Source organism: Strigops habroptila, chromosome 3 (assembly GCF_004027225.2).
Source record: "Strigops habroptila isolate Jane chromosome 3, bStrHab1.2.pri, whole genome shotgun sequence".
Classification (NCBI taxonomy): domain Eukaryota; kingdom Metazoa; phylum Chordata; class Aves; order Psittaciformes; family Psittacidae; genus Strigops; species Strigops habroptila.
This window is the reverse complement of record NC_044279.2, coordinates 87310452-87332226: the sequence shown is the minus strand read 5'-3', so window position 1 is coordinate 87332226 and position 21775 is coordinate 87310452. Positions and strand designations below refer to the sequence as shown.

Below are 21775 nucleotides of genomic sequence, written 5' to 3'. Positions count from 1 at the left end.
GACCTTTTCTGCACACATTATCTCAATTTTTAAAAGAAACTGGGAAACAAGGAGATAGCAGCAATTCAGTGTTAGTCGCAGAGTGAAGAAGCGGAAACAATCAGGGTGCTTCAGCCATTGTAAAGTGTTCAGCTGGAGAGGAAAACTGGTGAAGTCTGAAATTAAGAAACAAGGCCTTGATCCAGCTCCTGCTGAAGTCAACAGCAAGTCATTCAACAACCTCAGTGTGCTTTCCATCAGGCTGCAACTATGCCATACATCAGCAAGGCAAAATATGCATTCCAGGAGGACAAAAAACATGATCCTGCACAGGAAACCACTAGAGTGTTAACTTCTGGTAACGTTGTCTTCACTGCACTAGTCAACTAAAGGGAGATCATGTGACATGACCTAAAAATATGGGTTTGTAGTTTGAGTTTTTATTTAATAATTTTACACAGATGAACATTTAAGAAGATTTTCACCTTTATACAGTTCTGTTAAAGGAGATGAAAAGGCACTGTGCCAATAAACAGTTTGCCAAGTGAAGGTAATCTCCTTCCTTTGGGAAGGTACTGCTTCAGGTGTTTTGTGCAGGATACAGTGTGCCAGTGATTCAACCACTTATTAACTGAGGTCACACAAAAAGTGCATCTGGCATGAAAAATTAAATATACTGTTATTCTGGTAGTTCTAATAGGGTGGCACAATTTGGAAAATACGGCTTAAGGACTGGCTCTGCAATATTTTTTATATAGGTAGGTGAGATAAAAGCCTCACTTAGCAATATAACAGCTAAAACTGAACCTATCTGCAGTGGTTTGTGTTGGATTAGTGGGGGGAGAGAGGCAGTCCTTCCTTTTAATAATATTAAACCCTGCCACAAACAGAGAAAATGTCTTGTTAATTAAATCAATGGTTCAAACTATCTAGAAATCTATAAGGAGCTTTGTTAAGAGTTTTTGCAGTGGACTTACTATGTGTCCAGTATTCTTTTCTTACAGAGAACACAGCAGATGGGAGAAAGTGGACATTTACTGTCTAAGCAGATAAATATGGCCATGTGTAATTGCTGTTACAGATAATATGGCCATGTGTAGCAGTAAATACTGCTAGTCTTTTTTTCTCTTGACTAACACGCATTATCAAAACATTAAAGCATTCTAAAGTAAGGTAAGAGAGTAAAATAAACAGGGTGGGTGAGAAGTGCAATGTATTATAGAAAGAAATTATGCAGAAGTTCACCTGCTGTTGTCATGATCAAGACATGGAGAAGACCATCTGTAATAGAATAGATGATTTAACATCAAGAAGGAAAAGAAAGGGGAAAAAAAGAATGAGTTAAACAAAATATTGAAATATTGGAAAAATGAAACAGATTTCTAAATTAAACACATGAACATATACATATATATGCATATTCATTACACGTGAAAAGGTAGGAGTGAGTAGTATGGAAAATAAGCCTACACAAACATCCTTGGTTACAAAGGGTTACTACTAGTAGAGCAGTAAAGCTAGAGTGATCTGGTTTCTCTACACGCATTCTCAAACTAGAAGTCAGATACCTAAAATGTACAGTTAGAGTTTGAGTACACCTTCTAGAACCAGGTTAGGGGAAATGCAGCATGGTTTAGGTATCCACATCTAAAATTTGACCACAGTATATCAAGGAGTAAGGTATTTAAGGTAATTCCAGCCACTGTTTCTGATAACACGATAAATCATGATTTTCTTTTCTTCAAATGTGCTACCAATATAGTCTGTCCTCCACTTTCTTCCATTTCAACATGTTTCTTGTCCTCCTTTTGTTCTGCACTACAGAATGACAAATTTCAGACTTTGAGTTTGACTTGTTTAGGCTCTTAGCAATGTGTCATATGGCCAGTTAGTTGTCTGATGGTGTTTTTTATTATACATATCCCCATTGCCACTTTCTTCCACTAACATGAACAGCAGTTTGCTATTCATGAAACACACCCACTCTTCTGCCTGATTGTAACTTTCTGAGCAAAGGTCATAAAGGCTATGGTATAATTTGAAATCATTCAGACTTTAAGATTTAAGAAATGACTACCAGCTGGTCGCTGCCAGGTCCTGTTTCCGTAACTATTACCCAGAAAATTAATCTCACGCTGGAGAAAACAACATTATGGATTCAAAATACAACACTTGAAATATGTTTTGTTTACCTTGTTAGCAAGGATCCAGCCTCCTTTTTTGCAGATATGCAGCTAAGAATGATAATTCACATTATTTGTCACAGTTCAAGCTGCCCACTCCCTCATCTTTCTCCGTTTTTCACTGATGGAAGCAACAACTTTCACACAGGTAAATTCACTAATAATACCCCAACTGCTTAATTTTGTCAGATACAAGCAGTGATACACTTGGATCATCTGTTAGTCAAATAGGGACTTTTTCAACAAATTACATAAAATAAATCAATATTTTTCATTAAATCAAAGTTTTACCATAAGCAAGTCAGAGTTGGAAAAGCTGCAGAGTTACTACAAATCTTGCTCTAGAACAAAAAACCAATCACGAACTAAGAGGTCCTTCCTCACAGTGCCATGTTCCTGACAATATGTCAGATTTGCCTCTTATCCACCATACCTTTACCTATTTGTCAGTAAAATTCTCAGAAATACAAGCTGTACAAACAAATTGTGGAACTTTTTTTCACTGTATCGCCAGAAGCCAGGTATGAAAACAATATCATTTTGCACATAATTTATACTTTAAAATCCTACAGTCAGCCTTATCTTTACCATTCACACTTCACTACTGTGGGGTAAGAATATGATACTGTCAAGCGATGTCTAAATGCTGCAAGTGAAGTGTTTCAGTTCAGTGCTTTTTTGCCTTCCACCTTAATGAAGATATGTGTTCTTCCACAATAGGATATTGTGAGGTATGACACTAAAGCCGCAAAATGCATTTGCATTTATGTAGGCGTTAGTTCTGCCTGTCGTAACACTTCATCAGGAAATTATGTGTAATATCCCCTAATATTACTAAGCAAAGGGATAAAACTCTTATTGGATATTTAGCACCCAAACTTTCTGGCATATTCAATGATCCTTAACTTTGCTCAATATGTTAGATCAGACAGTTTTATCAGAAGCTAATCTGATCTGCTGACAAGGAGTTTAAATGCAGGAATTGATACTTTTTCCTTCAGCCAATGTATGAAATTATTTGGAAACTGTTGGGTATGTAAAATGACCAGGAGATAGTGAGCATCAAAAAAGTGTTACCTTTTAAGAGATAATTATTTCCGTGGTTTTGAAAGAGCTGCCAAGGACCCTAACCAAAGATCTTGCTTTTCCTTCCTTATTGATGAAGTTATCAACATACTGGAACAACAGTTATATTTAAATTTTAAATGGATGGTTAAAGCATTTTCCCCTTCTGAAATTTCAGGCATAGGAGAAATTTTGCTTAATTATGCAAAGGATGAAATATACACCTGTGAAATTCCACACCAAAAGAACAGTTGTCTCTAGATTTACCCTTTTCCTTGGGAGTGTTACACTGCGATCCACCCCTGCAATGGGAGATCAGTAGGAACCCAGCAACAATTTGGGGTTAGCCACTGACGTACTGCAGGGAAAGAATACTGTCTTTGTGGTTTTTTTTTTAGATTGCACAGAATACAAGATTAAGAAAATCTGTGCCAAATAAATTACTGTCCAATGCTTTGCTGATGTGTCCCTTTATACAAACATTGTCTGAATTCAATATATTTCCAGTGTCCCAGGCAAAACTGAGGCCATATCCTTGTTTTAAGCCACTAACAATGTTTATATAGGATTCTTTTCCAACACTAAGAGTTTTCTTTCATGACAGATATACACTACTTCAGTGCGTGCACCTGAAATGCCAGCAGTGTTGCTAGTTCATAAGAACCTGATAGTAGTGTGTGTCTGCGTAGGAAGGAGGGTGTAGCTGACAAGAGGGGCATAAATGACAAACATGCTTGTTTTTCCAGCTAAGTAAATGCAACAATCACTCACACAGTACTTCTATGATTATTCACTTTTAAAATAAGGACTTACAAGCAGAACTCTAGTGTCAATGTATTTTCCTAAAAAAGAGGTGTAAACAAGATGCACCTCAACTGTTTATGACAACTTAATGACCCGGACAAGTCTAAGCAAGATAAAAATGAAGTGTTGTACAGTCTTTTCCATAGGCTGAGTAATCATTACTAAAGGTTTATTTACTACAATATTTAGTGGCAAGTTGGTTGGTATATGTAAGAAGAACATAATTTGTGTCATATTAAATGTCACTATTTCATACAAGGCTGCAGACAGCATTGCTCCTATTAAAATCCAATATTCTTATTCTACCACTAGCATCTTGGTCATCCAGAAAGGTTTAAATATCACTAATATTTTTAAAATGAAAAATACAAAATGACTGCACATCCAAGAAATAAATGCCACTCTCCTAGAAAGTATCTAGGTTATCCTCTGCAATCACTGCCAAGACCTATGTTTCTGATAGTGACAAATAACACATCCTTTTGAAAAAGTTTGTGAACTATTTAGAGTTTGAATAAACCACCAAAACAATTTTAAAGCTTACATTCTGACATAAATATATACATATAAACCATACATACTGTACACATTCAGTATTTCCATTAAATTTGTTAGTTTCGGAGCTCAAGAAAAGCAAATCCAAACAGCACTGGTCACAGCCAAATACCCTGCTACCAACTAACAAACAAACTTCTCATATGTGTCACAAATCAGTCAATTTGAAATTGCAATAAGACAATATTGTTTCTCTTCTAGACCAGGACTGCCTGTCATTCCAAATGGGACTCCAGTGTTATTTTTTGAAAGATATGGACTCTTGCAAGATTGCTGCAAATTCATTTGAGATTTACAATAAAATCCTTCTCCTTGTGATGTCCAGCCATGCTGCGTACAACGCAGCTCCACAGAAATTAAATGCTTTTTTATGACATCAGTTTCTTATGAATTCACCTGCACATGCCTTATCAAATCTGACAGCAGGAGATAAGTGTAGAATTCAGCATAAAGAATAAAACTACCTAAAACTTCGTAAGTAAGAGCACTTACAACAAATGCACTCAGATTTTGAGGCAACCAGGATAAACTTTGTAAGTATGAATTTGTCTGGACCTGCATTTTGACCTCTCTTACTCCGTTTCAGTGAGCTTGCCTAAAAGAAAATGCTTACAAAGAGTGAGTTGTGAGAATACACAAATGTAGTGCCCAAATATTTGTAAAGCACATGATGTTTAGGTTGCCTGTCTGTTACACGGTTCGTGTAATTTAAATCATGACAAACACTAGAGTTGATGCTTACCTAAACTACTTCGCTAGCATAGGATGTACTAATCATCTAGAGCGATTAGGCCCTTGGTCTCAATTATTACCAACTTTTAAAAGGCACTGTATTTATGTCTTCATAAAACTCACACAAATGTATGAATCCATGTGTCAATAATTCATTCTTTTTGAACATGACAGGCTGATTAAATTGGGGCTGTTCAGCCTGGAGAAGAGAAGGCTGTGTGGACACCTCAGAGCAGCCTTCCAGTATCTGAAGGGGGCCTATAAGGATGCTGGGGAGGGACTCTTCATTAGGGACTGTAGTGGTAGGACAAGAGGTGATGGGCTCAAACTTGAACAGGAGAAGTTTAGATCAGATATAAGGAAGAAGTTCTTTACTGTGAGGGTGGTGAGGCACGGGAATGCGTTGCCCAAGGAAGTTGCGAATGCTCCATCCCTGGCGGTGTTCAAGGCCAGGCTGAACAGAGCCTTGGGCAACATGGTTTAGCGTGAGGTGTCCCTGCCCACAGCAGGGGGGCTGGAACTAGATGATCTTAAGGTCCTTTACAAACCTAACTGTTCTATGATTCTACGACCAACAGCTCACTGACTTGCAGTGATTTCAGTGGATAGCCTTGCTACTCAGGTTTGCTTGATCATCAGAGCCTAAGAGATCATAACAAGTTATTGACAGCTCTCTGAGGCAATGAATTAGAATATGACTCCTGGTTAAGCATCAACTGAAGCTGCTTGCACTGCAAGTATTCTGTTTCTCTTGTTTTTTTTAGTATAAAGCTAATTGATACACTCACCCTGAATGAATAGGGCTGGAAGAAAGAGCCACATTGTCCAAGTTTTCAGGTCCCCAGCTTAAGCGATACGAATTCCTTTCAGCTTCTTTGGCCAGAGTTGTTACCTTGGTAAGCAAAAAACCCTCCTTTTTACTACAACAAAATCAATTCATCAACCAAACAATAAGATGATATATTTTGCATAGTAATGCCTAAAGTGTTTAAACCTTTTTAAAGAGTAATAATAACATTAAGATATTAGAAACCGCTTATTGGAATATTTTGTACTTGCTCAAAATAACTATATGTCAGTGGTTCCAGTGACACGAATGCTGTGATTTACCAAAAGGGCATTTCCTAAAATCTGCTTGTTTGTTTGTTTAATTACAAGCATGCTTCAGGATAGTGTCTTTGAGGACAACGGCCTTGAGTTCATTAAATCACCTGAATATTTAGCCCAATGGCTGTCAGCATCATTCAAAAATCAGTTAAACTGGAGAACATTATGAAGACAGGCCCTGTATTATATTCACACAGCTTAGTCATTTATGTTGGAAAAGAGTTTAATATTGGAATAGAGTTTAATATTGCACAGCATAATACACTATTAAATATCAATGAAAATTAGATTTATACTAAAATAAAGCAGCATACACAACATGGTACCATTAGTACAATTTAAATTGTAATCTTTTTATATTTCTGTGTTTATAAGTGAACTTAAAGAGAATTTGCTTACCTGCTGGCTGGGGATTACAACTGTGTCGTCAATCATGGCACTGTCCCTCAGGTAGGAAGCATGGCTCAGTGTGTGGGACCTGTCTGAACTGAAGGATCGCAGGCTGGTAGGTTGGTAGGATGCCATAGCAATGCATCAGCAGCACAGATGATGTTGTAAAGGTTTCATGATAGATCGAGTGGGAGAATGAAGAAAGCGTGCTATTAGCAATATGATGCAGCTTCCAGGGGGAGTAGATAACAGTCACGGGGGGAAAAACAGAGCTTTATAAATCTGTGGTATGCTACCTTTCTGACCAAGGGCCACAAAAGCCTTTTGACTGACTGATCTGCTTCAAAACGCAGAACCTAGAGATTAATCTAGATGACAGTTTGTTTTATACTCACAAATACTTTATACTTGGCTTTGTGGCATGATAGTTTCCTTCTAATAAAGAGCATGAATTTCTTTTAAGTAAGGCTCTCCAAAGAAGTTCTTTTTCCTGCAAGTTACATAAGCACACCACTATGGAAAATCAAAATGCTAATAACTGAAGAAAAGCTGAGAGGACTCTTTCTGAAGCTTTGTTATTACCTACTCTCTCCCTTTAAGACTGTAAATAAGTAAGCTTGATGTTGTCCCCTGGAAGGTACACACAGCAAGGTGAATTGTGGGCAGCCGCAAGCTCCTGTGTGAAACAAAACTCATCCTCAGTATGCCAACAGCATCTTTAGAGAGGCAGTCCAAATGTGAGCAGTGTTGTCTTTGTAAGTACACACAGCTCTACAGAAAACTGGTTGCTGTAGCAATGAGAGATGCAAGGCTGTAAATAAGCTGCTTCCAAGCACTGGCTCAGAATGTAACTGCAGTATCCGCTAGCAAAAAAAGCAAAAAAAGACAAATAAGACACCACAGAAGGACATATTGAGGTAAACGGGGTTTCTGCTACCAAACAGCACTAGTTTTGTCCTTTAAATATTTACCAGCAGCAGTATTACAATAGCGATTTTTTAAAAACAGATCAACCATCTTCAGATGTTGTACGTGTACTCTGTGATGTTGTTCTGTATCTTGAGGAATATAGGACCTATCACTGAAGGAAGTGGTTTATTTTCATGGCTTACACATCCATGAGTAGTACTCATCATGACTAATGCACTGGATCAGAACAATAGGCCATTTATCTCAATACATCCAATTTTAAGGGATAATTCCTTTGCAGCAGTTAGCAATAAGAAAGTCGTGTACATTATGGACACGAGATGCAAGTGCTTTAAGTGCAGCTCTTGTTGGAAATCATATTTTACCATCTGATTCAGACCAGCCAGCCTTTTTTAACAACAGCTACACTCACTCCATCAGTTTTTGATGCCTTTTTAGAAGGAAATGATTCTCTTATTTTTATTAGCAATATATGACATTGAAGAATAGTCAATGCTATTGATCACTGACTTATACCAACGGCCTATTTGGCATACTAGATGGAGTGTACAAAACTGAAAGCAATGATAGGTGTTACACAAGTATCAGCCTTTGGAAAGTCTTGAGAAAAAGAAACCAACAATAAATCATCTCTCTTACATGTCATGAAACAGAACCTTGACTGATGAGTACGTTAGTTAAACATTTTAGTGTGAACTGGGTAGGCAGAGTACACCTTGCTTGTTCACAACACGAGTACTTCAGTGAACCAACTTTCTTTGGTTGAAAAATAAGCCTCAGTAGCAGACCCCATTTGCCATCATTATCCTTGATTCACTGCAATGTTTGACACTTCCAGAACTGCTCTGTTGCGCCATGCAATGCTTGTAAGTGGTTCGCCATCCAAGTTGTAGGTTCTGCCATTCAGCTAATGTCATTTTCTGGACAGATATTGAATGAAAAGAAGTATACACTAGATTTGACTTGTTATCTATCTGTAAGGTGATTTTGTCCATATTCTCCTGCAAGTACCCAGCACTGCTACTACCACCACTACAAGCAGCCCACTACGTAGTACCTGTATGCAAGCTCCAGTAAATATCCAATATATTGAGGGCATAGATGTTACCTACAGCAAGGTATGCACAAGCATGACTGATGTCTGCAGTACATTAGAAGTTTGATTTTTGTCCTACGCTTAATTTCAAAACTAGCCTTCAGATGACGTTGCCCCTCTTCTGTGTGCTGTACCAGCTACACCAGTAATTAAAAGGTTTGTGTTTCTGAAACTTAAAAATAAAGGTACTGACTGAAACAAGAGTCCAGTTACAGAAGAGATGGGGTGCTGAACAGAATTTACTGTTTATTATTGTAATAAGTCTTCAGGGACCCTGTAAAAAAAACCCCCAAACCTAAATCTCAGAGATAGAACTAATGTCTAAACACAGAGGTTTTTTCCAAATCTGTTTGATAACTCTTAATTCACATGGTTTGTGGGGTCAATAGCACCCAGCCCTAGAGACTGAAGTTTGGAATCCAGGAATGCCACAAAGCTCCTGAACATAAGAGTATGTCTTACCCATGTTAGGTTATCCACAGGCATGTGTCAGCCACCTCTTCTAAGGCCTGAAAAAAGCCTAGGTGGTATCCGGAAAATAAGAGCAGCATGCTCTAGCCAAGTTTCTAATCTGGATGACTAGAGACCATGTTGCAGTACACATCCACTTGCCAGCCTAGACAGAGCTCTAGCAATCGCTAGCCCACTTGAGTGTATCTCCTGTTGTGGGAAGTGTATGTTGTTTCAGAAGCTGGGAACAGAACCTGGTATCACTGAAAACTGATTAAATCAGCCTTGAAAATATTTCTCAGTAAGACTGAAAGCCTTCCTCACACCTATCATTGATCAGAAAGGTGGAAGGGACGTAAAATGAATCAGAGTGTTTTCAAATACTGGTGATCTGATACAGCTTGATTCAGTTCTGGCTCTCACTATCCAGAGGGAGAATCCAACTAGTGTACTCCATTCTCTTTATTTTTTATTCTATCACTATTTCCCTATGTAGAGAAGGAAAACAGCTAAGCTTCCCAGCAGCGTGCTGATAGACAGATAGCTACTGGCTGTTGTGATCTACAGCAACCTTCCTGATCCTTGATAACAGTACCTTTATAGGAATCAGGGAAGTTTCTGCGGGACAGCGGATGTATCACACTGTGACCTTTCTAGACCAAGAACACTGTTGGATCCGTATTTCCCACTATGTATCAGGCTCATTTGAAACTATAACTACCTCCAGCTGCAGGGTCGTTCACTTGGTTCTCCAGATCAACTTTCTGGCATACAGCAGGCCTCCAAAATGGATGAACAGAGACAGGTGCCATAGAAGGATATAGAGACAAAATGTTTTCATGCTGTGTAATACCTACCTGGGCATGGTGCTAATGAAAGCATATGAAAAAGAATGAAGGGGAGAGAAAAATAAAATAAATAGGGAAGATGGTTACAAAAGAAAAAGATATGCTTTTAAATCAAATTGTTTAATGCATAAGATTACATGAGTTTAGACTGCTAGTATTATTTTGCTCTACTGAACTTCTTGAAAAAATCAAAGTCAGTATAACGCAACGAAAGTCACATTAATGGAAACACAAAATAATTTAAGCAGTCCTTGTGAAATCTCTTACAACCAGTAACCTGACAGTGAAAGAAAATGACACCATGGAGTCAGAAAGATGTACTTTTTTCTCTTATTCTTTCTCCCTTTAGAATTTTGCTTCATTTAAAAATAATCATGCTTGATACAGGATATGAAATGATTTTCATAGATCACAAAATAAAACACATCAATTAAGTGCCACTGAAAATCTACTAATATTCATTGATCGTACTTTAAAACTAAAATGCTTTAAATGAGAGCAGAAACTGGCTTGACACTTGCCTGCCCAATCATTTCTATACAACTTAAAATAAAATTTAAAAAAATTTCATTACCACCTAAAGGGCATGATAAAAGGGTTTGATTTTTAAGCATTCTGCTGTAGTTCATAAACATTCTCTGAGATTTAAAAAGCCACATAGTCACTTTGTTTTCAGTGGATTCACTGGAACTGTCTAAAAACCAACAAAGACTCCAAGCTCATAAGACCTGAATGCTGAGGGATTTACACATGCTGGGAGGCAAAGCGAGCTGTTTCCTGACATCTTTTCATCCCGGAGCAATTCATAGCCTACTGAAGTAAACAGAATGGATCTGACTAATTTCACTGAGCTTTGGAAATGCTGCCAGAATAACAATCAAGACTGGAAGATGAAGTAGGTTAAAGAATCCTTCCGTTGCCAAGACCTCAACCTTTCTCCTTTGTTTTTTTAATTTTTCCCCAATTCTGAAGGCAGTAAGCCTGGAGACATTACTGATTCACACTAGACATTGTCATTTTCAAAGAGGAATGGCTGGGTGGCCTATTCTAAACCAGAACTGCGGGTGTTAATCTGCCAGTTTGAGTCCACACTTTTGCTCACAAGTAAATGCTCTCATCCTGAAAAGGGAACTCCATATTTATTTTTTTATTATACTATAGTGACATTCTTTAAACTTATTGAAATAAAAAACCAAAATTAAAGCCACAGGCATTATTATTTCACGAATGCATCTAGATTTAAGTTCAACTTGTCAGATATAAGTAAATCAGTAAGTTTTCTGAACTGAACACACATTCTTTTTTTTTTTATTTACAACATAAATACCGTGCTGTGCCAGTAGAAGAAAAATTATTCTCTATTCCTGCTACTTTAACTATGATGAAAGAGAAAGAGTTAATGTGCTTGCTGACAACATACTCACTGCCAACCCGATGTGGAATGACCAAGTGCATTACTCCTTTCATCTACAGCTAGCAAACTACTCTAAAAAACCAGCTCACCTAATGCTAAAACACCCTGTCCACCTATCCCACCCACCCTGACTCATGACCAGAGGAGATGGGGATGAATTGTAAACCCTGTCCACAGACAGCTGGACTCTTTTTCCTTTGCCTGACCACACAGACAACAAAGCAAGCTATGACTTTTCAAGCACCAAGTAAGAATCACAAGGTCTTCACTGGACTCTGAGCATAGTATTAGTGCCAACCGTATTCATTTCTGGACTGGTCAGGAAATATTCCTCCTGACCAGACTTTCTTCCTACAATGTGGCAAGTGCCACACTGACATACCCAATACAGAAATGTTGACAAGCGCATCCCATATTCCCCTTGAGTTAAAGACCCCAAGAACAGGACTTCAAACATTTCGAACAAAATGTATGCAGAATTATCATAAGAAAAGACATGAGTTCAGGCAAATACCTGTCAGATCGTCCTCCTTCCAAGCTATACCTTAGGTAGTTCATACCATCTAAGAACTGGCTGCTTGGTAAAGAGTCATCTCCTAGTTCTCTGAGGTCTTCTGGTCTAAGGTACTCTCCTCCATCTCCTGTCATGGTGTCATCACCTTTAAACCAATCACAAAGGGACAGAGATAAGCACGCACACAAGTTTATTTCATTTCCATGCTGGAAATTAACAGCTGGATGGCACAATAAACAGGAAGGCATTTTCCACTCAGGAAACACTGCAAACCACAAGCAATTAATGTATTTAATGAAACTGGCACATCAAGCAAGATTAAAACAAAAACATATGTTGAAATCATGATTAATGAATTAGATTTAATCTCATTTTTGCTGTTGCACTTACTGGTTGGTAAGGGGCAAATTTCTTTGCTAGTCTCTAAAGCGTGGTCTCTCTGTTCCCTTACCCATTTTAGCTCTCTGGTCACAGCTATACTCTATCACAGCCTCTCAGTTTGTGATTAAATACAACCACTTACCTGCCTAAACCATGTATTTTCAGCTGAAAAGGTGTTTTCTGTGGCCTTATGCCAGACAGTTGCAAATCCTAATTTAAACTCTCCATTGTCCAAACTCCACACCATATGAGGCTGTCTCACCCATGTTACAACATCCTTTTGTGATCAGCAAAAATATTCTTATTTCAAAAACATGTCAATATCCAGAAACTGAAAATAAGCTCACACGCATAGATGGTAATGATCATTGATCAGAAAAGTACTTCATAATGAATAAAAATGATCATTGGTTATCTGACATAGTAATCTTTTTGCATATACTCTGAATAACAGGGTTTAATATTTTTGTTTAGGTCCAAAATTCTCTTCCCCAGGAAATTCTGTCTACGCAAAGTCACAGTTTGCTTTTCCCCAGCAGACTAACAAAATAGCTCACATTGCCAAGCAACATGTAGATGCTTCTTTTCTTTTTCATCTGCAACACTGTTTCCACAGTTTCTGCTTGGAGATTTCAGTTGTTTTCCCAATGGTTAATGACTGCTGTATGAGCCTGCCAGAGCCTTGGTGCGGCCCACAGAACCACACAGCATGACCCGAGGCCACTGGTATCTCCAGAATTTCTCATTTTCTAAGCTGCATGGACAAACGTCAAGAACCTGAAGCTCAGTTACATGAAGGAGACTGCAACTGTTACACAGGAACAGTCTTGAGGGGCTACTCATTCCAGCAGCAGTAATGCATCCCAGCATGCTGAGAAACACAAAGGATTGTAAAGGGGAGGTAAGTAGTATTGATGCTGTTTCAAAGAGAATTCATTTGGGCATCAGGACAGTTGCCACTTGTGTTATTTAAAGTCTTAATAAAGCAATTATTGTTACTGCTTCTACTTCTGGTAAAGCATCTTCCCCCCTTCCCTCCACCAGCTGTCCAAAATGTTATTGGTATTACAAGCTATAGGAGAGATGCTCACTACTAAAGGAAGAAATCTTGATATCTGTTTTCATACAAAAATCAAAAAAGGTTTTCCAGCTTGATGATTCAGCTAATAAATAATTAATTTATAATTTCTCATCTAAAACCAAATAACCTTTGGGGGCTCTAAGATTTTTTTTGTAGACGCAAATGCTATATGCAAAAATGAGGCCTAAATCTTTTCAGTGTAACAACAAAAGCTCTTGAAAATTCCATCTACCCACATTAAGAGAGAGAAACTGGGCACAGTTTCACAGAAAACAACAAAATGCATTTAATCATTGCATGTTTCCTGTCTTCTGACAGATGATGCCTCCTGTTTCCTGGGAATATCACATTATAAAGCACGGGGTTTAGTGAAAACTTGGAAGATATTAAGGCAGAGCTGTTAATCAAACAGTAAAAGGAATTTCAAGTTATATTTTGAATAAACTAGATACTTATAATCATGCCAGACATTCCATCTATAGCAGAAACAAAGGCAAAATCTTCACCACTTCCATCACACCCACATCCTTTAAAAAAAAAAATCCCAACTCTACTCTTATTTCAGCTTTGGCCTCTCATCTGAGAGCTGTCAATAATGGGTCTACATAACACAAGCTGGTTTATGTGATGTGAACATCTGCAAACAGTAATCAGACTATAAATGAGTATTTCACAACATCTTCAGACCTTTTATCTGCTGGTACTACAGCTTACTTGCGAACATACTAGTATTGAGCAAGTGAACTAGAGGTTAAACTCACTCCCTGCCAACCCCTTGTGCCCTTCCATCTTTCCTTAATGAGACAAACTCCTAGAACAAGTAGCACCTCCTAGCATATGAAAGGAAAAAAATCTGTATTTAAGTCTAAATGATCATGCAGCAACATAACATTTTATACGATTGCGGTTATCCGGGTGTCTTAATTCCTGCTTTGCAGGGCAATTGCGCCCACGCAGAGGGAATTACTCCAAGTCTGTGTAACAAGCACACATTCATCCTGCCAGTAATACCGTGTTGTCATTAAAAAACTTTAACACAGCTATATTCCTGAGCCTCAGTCGATTAAAAAATACACAGCCATGTTATCTAGTGAAAAGAAGCTACATATTCATAAATATTACATATTTAGCTGACCGTGAGCTTCTTTACACAGCAAAGCTTACCAGATGGTGGTTTTATGGCAGTACAAGAAATTGTCTTTTTTAATCAGGCTAGAACCCATTCATCTGCCATCACATTCTCCATCAAATTAATGACAGTAATAACGAATAAGCAGTTTGTGACAAATATGGTCCCTGAAGTTGATGCTGCATGATTTGCAGTGGCCATCTGTGAAATTACAGGCAGATTTTGATGAATCAAATCACTTAGTGATTTATCTTCTGTTTAATTGAATTAACACCTTCCTTCAGTGATGCCTATAGACTTTCAGAGGTTTACCTGACAGGGGAAAACACTCTACAAAACACTGGGTGACCCTGCGCTGTGCCCCAGTTAAAGCATTCCTGTTCAGCCTTGGCCTTAGCACTGCTACTACCCATCTCTCTAATAGCTCTCAAAATTGTGTTCGAATCTGCACTTCTGAATAACATCATCTTCTTTAGGGCAGGTTTGAAAGGCAATCTGCACCTGGGCAGATCTGACTGGGCACTCAGTAAATATTTGCCTTACTCTAACCCATTAAGACAGAGAAAACAAAAAGCTGATTTTGATATTGTGATTTCACGTGTTTCAACACAGCTTTTGAGCATTATAAATCATTGAATGGACTGCTAAGAGAAACAGGCTGCGTGCTGAGACCACATATCTGCCCCTCCAGTGACAGTCTGACTGAACATGCAGGATTTCACCAATCCATCAGAACTGGAGACCCCCACTGATACTGCCATACTTTAAGTCTTAGTTTTCTTAAATTCTACAAAAGGAAGTGGTATGTCTTATCTATATAACTGATTAAATCAAGCAACAATCATGAACCGCTGTGAGATCAAAAATGTGTTTTAAATGCAACATTTACAAGACACTAGCTCTGAGGCACCCACCACATGCGCTTCTCAGCTTAGCAAATCAGTATTGGCTCACAGAAGTGTTTCATTAATGTGTCTAAAACAGATCAGCTTTTCTTCAGAAATTATCCTCTGCTATCAGGGAGCTTTAACATTTGCACCACACCATTCTGGATATGTCCCTACAGAGTCAAATTGTTTAGGGAAGCCTCAAGAAAGGCAGTTCCTACCATTCTCCTGCTCATAAGGGAATTGCAAAATACAATTGCTGTATGAGAATTGCTCTGGAATTGTTTACTCACAAAACAAAGAAAATATAGGCAAAAGTTGGGTTTTGTTTTGGTTTTTTGTTGTGGCTTTTCTTTTTTTTTTTTAGAAAGAAAGAGGGCTGGAATAGAAACTGACAGAAATTGAATAGATGTTTTTAAAGCCAGATACAGTTACCCGAGTTTGCCAAAATGATTGTTTTCTCTGCAGCATGCAGATAAGTCTACAGCTCCCCACACAAGTGCTGCTTCTTACAAGTAACAGATGGAGAAGGGACAGCTATGGCAAGCACAAATTTTTATGGAATACGTAAGTCCTGAAGCATCTTTACAGGAATGTATAACACAGAATTTCTCTGACACTTTCCTTGGACACTTTTGCTTCCCTAAGTCAATCTTCGGTTTAATGGCCCCTACACACTAGAAGTTTCCCTGAATTATACTTTGGCCAGTGCTTTAAATTTCTTTATTGTTAGCCAGTCAGGAAAACAGGGTTTCATGTGTGGTTTCATATCTTGATACATGACTTCATATGAATCATCATGTCAGCTGCTGGTAGCTCAATGCAGCACTTGCAGACAGACAGTGAAGCAAATGAAAAGACAAAAAACCTGTATGTCATGTCTACCCTCCAGGATCTGTGGGGAGGGGAAGAGGCCTTGATTTTGTTTTCTCACAAAGTAACCTGCTGCAAAATGAATTTCAGTATTTCACGGGTATCTATTATGGTATTTATAAAGTTGGTACGTTGGATCTAGGTAGCCGAGAATAAAAGTGCTGCCTTTTAGAACTGGACCAGAACAAACTATCCCTACCTCCTTAAGCCACAGAAGGTTTGGAAGGTCACTGATACTAACTAGCATGCTGAAAGTCTGAGGTGTGGTGGGACTACTACGCAATGAACAGTCAAACTGGGACTTGAATGAGTTCTCTGCGTAGATTCCAGAGGAGCACTAAAGCAGATCCCACACAGAACTCTGGGCAGGAAATGCCATTAAAAAAACCCATGTTCTCACTCACAAGTCATCTTTCAGAGCCATGCTGTTCCAGGGAACAACAGCCCAAGATGTCTGCTGCCCACAGAAGGGGTAATGATCCTCTGACTGGGAGAGCTCCCTTTGACTACAAAATGTCTGTAAGTACTGTCACCGCACATGAAATCTTTAACTAATGAAGATTAATGCAAACATAAAAGCAACCAGTTTTTATCAATCATGAATAGGAATAACATCCAGCTGCTTTAAGGACAGATTTAGATCAGACAGATAAGACTAGTCAAAAATACATTTCCCACTTTTAAAATGCTGATTATGATTTACTTCAACGAACAAGCTATTGCAGGCCTCCCCTATAACTTCAATCTTTGGGGAAAATTTATGAAATAACGTACAAGTCAATACAGCAATGTCTCCTGGTCATGCCCACACGTTATTCTTTCTTTGCGCTAACAAATGTGCGGCTGTAATTTGGGTCATGCCTACAAATGTCACTGGTGCCATTTATTAGTGCTAATCTGGTCAATTCTATTTTTTGTCAAAAACATGGATGCAAATAAAAAACAGCAGTTTCTTTGAAACTTTTGCCAATATTTTTGCGAGCTAACCCCAATCTCTTATTTTTCAACTAAAAACTTGACAAGTCAGCAATCTTTAGCAGTTCTACCCCAACAACTGTAAAATAATCTAATTTCTTTCCAATGAAAACACCAAATATTTTAAAAAGCTATATTCTCTGTGAAAGATTTCAATGAAACAAGCCAAGTTAGACTTTATTATAACTTTTTTTTTCCACATTCTCAGCAACAATGTCAAAAAAGTTAGAAGACTAAAACTGAGCAGCTAAACGTTATATTGAGAATCTTTTATATTGACAAGACATGAGGGTCCCTTCCAACCCTAATTATTCTGTGATTCTGGGGGAAAAAAAAAAAAGACAACCAATTTCTAGATTTCCTTTCATTTGCACAGCTGGCACTTTAAAGGATTTAAAAAAAAAACAACCCCAAACCAAAACCAACAACAATAATATAAAAAAAAAAAAAAAAAAAAAACACCCAAAACAAACAAACAAAAAAATAAAACAAAAACAAAAACAAAAAAAACCAAACAAACAAAAAAAAAACACAACAAAAAAACAAACAAACAAAAAAAAAAAACCCACCAAACACAAAACCAAAACACAATCATTTTGCTCAGGAGAAAAAATGTCATCTCAACAACATCATGTAAACAAAAGCAATTTTCCAGAGAAGAATTTTCTTTCATCTTGGATGACCTTGTTAAAATGTATGAGCAAGAAACTGCACAACAAACCTGACAGGGCATCTAAGCATACATTTTTCTAGGAAATGGGAAGTAAGCATTGGTATTATTTCTGTGCAGGTTATAAGTAAACTTTTCAAGAACCAGCTCTTATTCACCAGCTATTTCTTCCCGAGCATAGATTTCTTTTCATTAAAGGAGGTTTCACCTGAATTTTCAATACACAGCTTTTGATTCCTCCTGTAAATCAACAGCCTTTGGCTACATTTTATACTACTGGTTATAAGATGCTTAATTTAGAGTGTGAATTAATTCAGTGGTGTTAGTCTGACTTCACAACGATCTAAAGTGCAGCAACCGCGACTTACTTAAGCCTAACCCAGACCAGTCAAAGGCTGCAGCTTTAACTTTCAAGTTTATTTAAGAAAAGTTATTCCTTAAGTCTTCCAACTACTTAAGCCACTACTTCAGTGGAATTATTTTCAACATCAATGAATTCTGCCCAGACACAACTGCTCCTTTTGCACACATATGCTGTAGTGTTAGTGTACTCTAAGGCCATGTGTGGAGGCACTTGGGAAATACACTGTCATATTTTAACACTGTTTCCTGCTGTCACAGATACTAATAAGGAATTCAGTCTGCTTATCAAAGTGCAAGCTGCAGTTACAACAAATACAAAGTGATACACTTTGACGAGACAATACTCTTGGGTACCAGAGCACATTATCATTTAATAATAACAACATTTGGAACAATAACTAGGTTGTCAGTTAGTTTCAGGCAAGCAAAGGTAGGTCCAACAGATACATGTGGCATTTTCTTCACAGATCCCAACATGCCGTGCAGAGCAGCTTATCGTTATCCCATTCTACAGCTGGAAGACCAAGATAACTGGAGTGACTTCCACAGAGTCATTTGGGACTGTGACAGAAATGAATTCCTGAACCCTATTGGAATGTCTGTCTGTAACTCCTCAGTCCTTTGCGAGTGTATGTCTGAACCAGACTTACTAAGCAGGTTGAAAATTCCCTTTGTGGATTGTTTTTGTACACTGGAAAACAAATTGTCTACACCGAAAACTTTTTGTTACAATAACAAAATTGATTTTTTTCTTGTAATCAGGTATGGATTAGCTGTGAGCTGCTTTCTGGTATCTAAGATCACCTTTTTGATGTCCTTATGTGATGCATAATTCACAGATATGCTACCTTGTCACTGCTGCATATTCATGAAGGGACAGCAAACCCCACTTTTACACAGATACCATTCCTCTGAATATGTTTGAATGATGTAGCATCATGATTTTGAGTAAGCTTTAAAACTAAGAAGGAGAAAACCAAGCAACTCTGTAAGAGGAAAAATGCAACAATCTGGTACTGGGTCATTATTGTATTTAGGTATTAATGTATATTTTTTATAAATTATCTAAGGACATGTGATGATGCTGTTTCCATTTTCAGAAACAATTCAGAAACATTTTCAGCAAATTCAATTTCCTAATCACCTTCTCTCTAAGATGACTTCACTATTTGTCATTTCTTCTAAAGAAAGTAAGTTAAGAAAAAAAACCAACAACCAACAACAAGATCACCTTGTGTCTCAACCAGGCATAGCGCTGACTCTTTAGCAACGTTTAAACAAGCATGCCTCAGGAAAGAGTCTTCTTTTGTTCTTTGGACATTGTGATTCCAAATGATTTTTGAGACTCCACTGAGTATTTGCACATGATCGTTCACTCAACATTTGTCTATCCCTTCTCTGAAATTGAAATGTCAGCATTAATTACTGTGCAGTAGGAACTGACCCTTATGGTAGCCATCTCAGGGCCATGCTGCTCACCTTCTACTTCAGCCTTTCTACTCCCTTCTGCCTGCAAAAATAGTCTGGCCGAAAAACAATTTGTCAGAATAAAGAGATTCATTTTCCGACAGATGAGTTCTCTGGGTTGGTTCACCACATGGTGAAACGTTTGTGCTGACATAACGGAGGATGTGGGAAAGTGCACCCACCAGAACCTCAGTCCCAAATAGACAGTGAAACCAGAGCTTTTGAAAGTTAACTGGACTGAAAAAAGAGCAGGAGATGAGGAGGCCCAAACAAACACAAATGAGAGCCCTTCAACAACCTGTCTTACTGGTTGCTCTTGTATCCTCTATATACAGCCCTTCTTTACTGTACTATCTCACATGGGAGTCACAAAGACAAATCATCCACAGTCTGTGCAGCCCTAACACCACAAAAATAACGCATGGAATGAGTACAGAGGAGCAGCTACATGCTCCTCCATACAATATTAATATATGGGAGAATAAGAAAAAAATGGTTCCTGCCTTTTCTAGATCTTCCTGTGTGTCTACACTGACTCAGCCCTAACAGAAACATTTGCTTGTGCTTAACTTCACTAATTCTGTAGATGACACTAAAATATATTTCACAAATAGCGCTTTACTGCTGTAAGTATACCTCAGGTGCAAATAGCTTCTTTTGTGGCAACAGCTTTAAATAAACCAAACTTTGTAGCAACACGAACAGCTAAGCCAGACACAATGGTAAAAATTCACAGGGTTTTTAATACAACTCTGTCCACATGAAACACTTCTGCTGACATGGGTGTTCCAGAAACCACAACGCTCAACGGCTAGGCCTGGGGGAATCTATAGGGTAATTCCCATCCTTAAGGAGAAACTCTTCATAATCTTTCTTGCAAGATCAGGCCATCATCTTCTGAACAGTGATTGTACTGCAAATGCACTTAGCAAATAACAACGGATGATTACCCTTCAGTAGTTTTCATTGCAGAGTATTGTCCAAACACAGTACAGCAACATACATGTGCATGTGTGTATTCTACGGTGTATTAATAAACTGCTTAAGAAAACTGTGCTGATACATCTTTGGCCCTGATGATCATAAAGCAGGAAACACTTATAATGGCATAGAATATCTGATACATGTAGGACCACATAACAGGCTTACAGCAAATGAGGTAAGGTTTTTCTATAATCACATTTTTCCTAGCCTATGAAGTTTCTTTTTCTTCACTTCTTCCATGTTCCTTGCACAAAAGCTTATGAATCCAATTTCATCTTGTCCGTTACTGGCGTGGGTGCTTCTCTTTCCCTTACAATACAAAACCTGCTTCTCTACTTAGCTCTGATACTTATCAGCTAAAAACCAGTAATCTAATAAAAAAAAAAAAGAAAAAAGTGGTTTCAAATAAAAAAAAAATATACTCTGGTTCTGCTCAAAGATTAGTTTGGGTTTTTTTTCAGGTAGAGTAAAATGTAAAGAATTTTGAATAATAACACAAATTGCTAAACATACAAATGCTGTATGGAAGTTAAAGAAGAATTAGTGGTACTCTCAGTCCATCCAAAATATTTTAAAATATTTTTAGAGACAGCAAGACCTCACATATCAAGTGAGCTATTTGATAGATTATAAGGTCCCTTATTTTATACTGCAAAGATTGGCCATTGCACTTAAATTTGTTTTAGGAATAGGAATACTGTTAATTATTAATATATTAACCTCACAACATATAATTATGAGATATAACTGCCTCCCAAGCAAAACACTTCTCTCCAATGATGAGCAATGGAACCTGAAATACTTATTTGCTCAAGTATTCTTCTTGTGTTCAACTTCATAATTATATAATTATATAATTACATAATTACAATTACAGCTGGCATGTTTACTGTGTCAC

The 21775-nt window shown here is 37.8% G+C and overlaps 1 protein-coding gene across 29 annotated transcripts in view; it reads right to left on the bottom strand.

The window, feature by feature from the left end:
* ANK2 (ankyrin 2) overlaps window positions 1–21775 on the bottom strand; it is a 340186-nt gene that overhangs the window by 50916 nt on the left and 267495 nt on the right. For 10 of the 29 annotated variants that reach the window (XM_030479945.1, XM_030479950.1, XM_030479959.1 and 7 more), the window contains 5 exons: window positions 12068–12212; window positions 10149–10160; window positions 6825–6927; window positions 6107–6210; window positions 2172–2213 (listed from right to left, as the gene is read on the bottom strand). In XM_030479945.1, coding sequence (XP_030335805.1) covers window positions 2172–2213; window positions 6107–6210; window positions 6825–6927; window positions 10149–10160; window positions 12068–12212 — 406 coding nt within the window. The remainder of the gene's footprint in view (window positions 1–2171; window positions 2214–6106; window positions 6211–6824; window positions 6928–10148; window positions 10161–12067; window positions 12213–21775) is intronic. The other 19 variants (XM_032919821.1, XM_030479966.1, XM_030479962.1 and 16 more) reach the window with 5 other exon arrangements.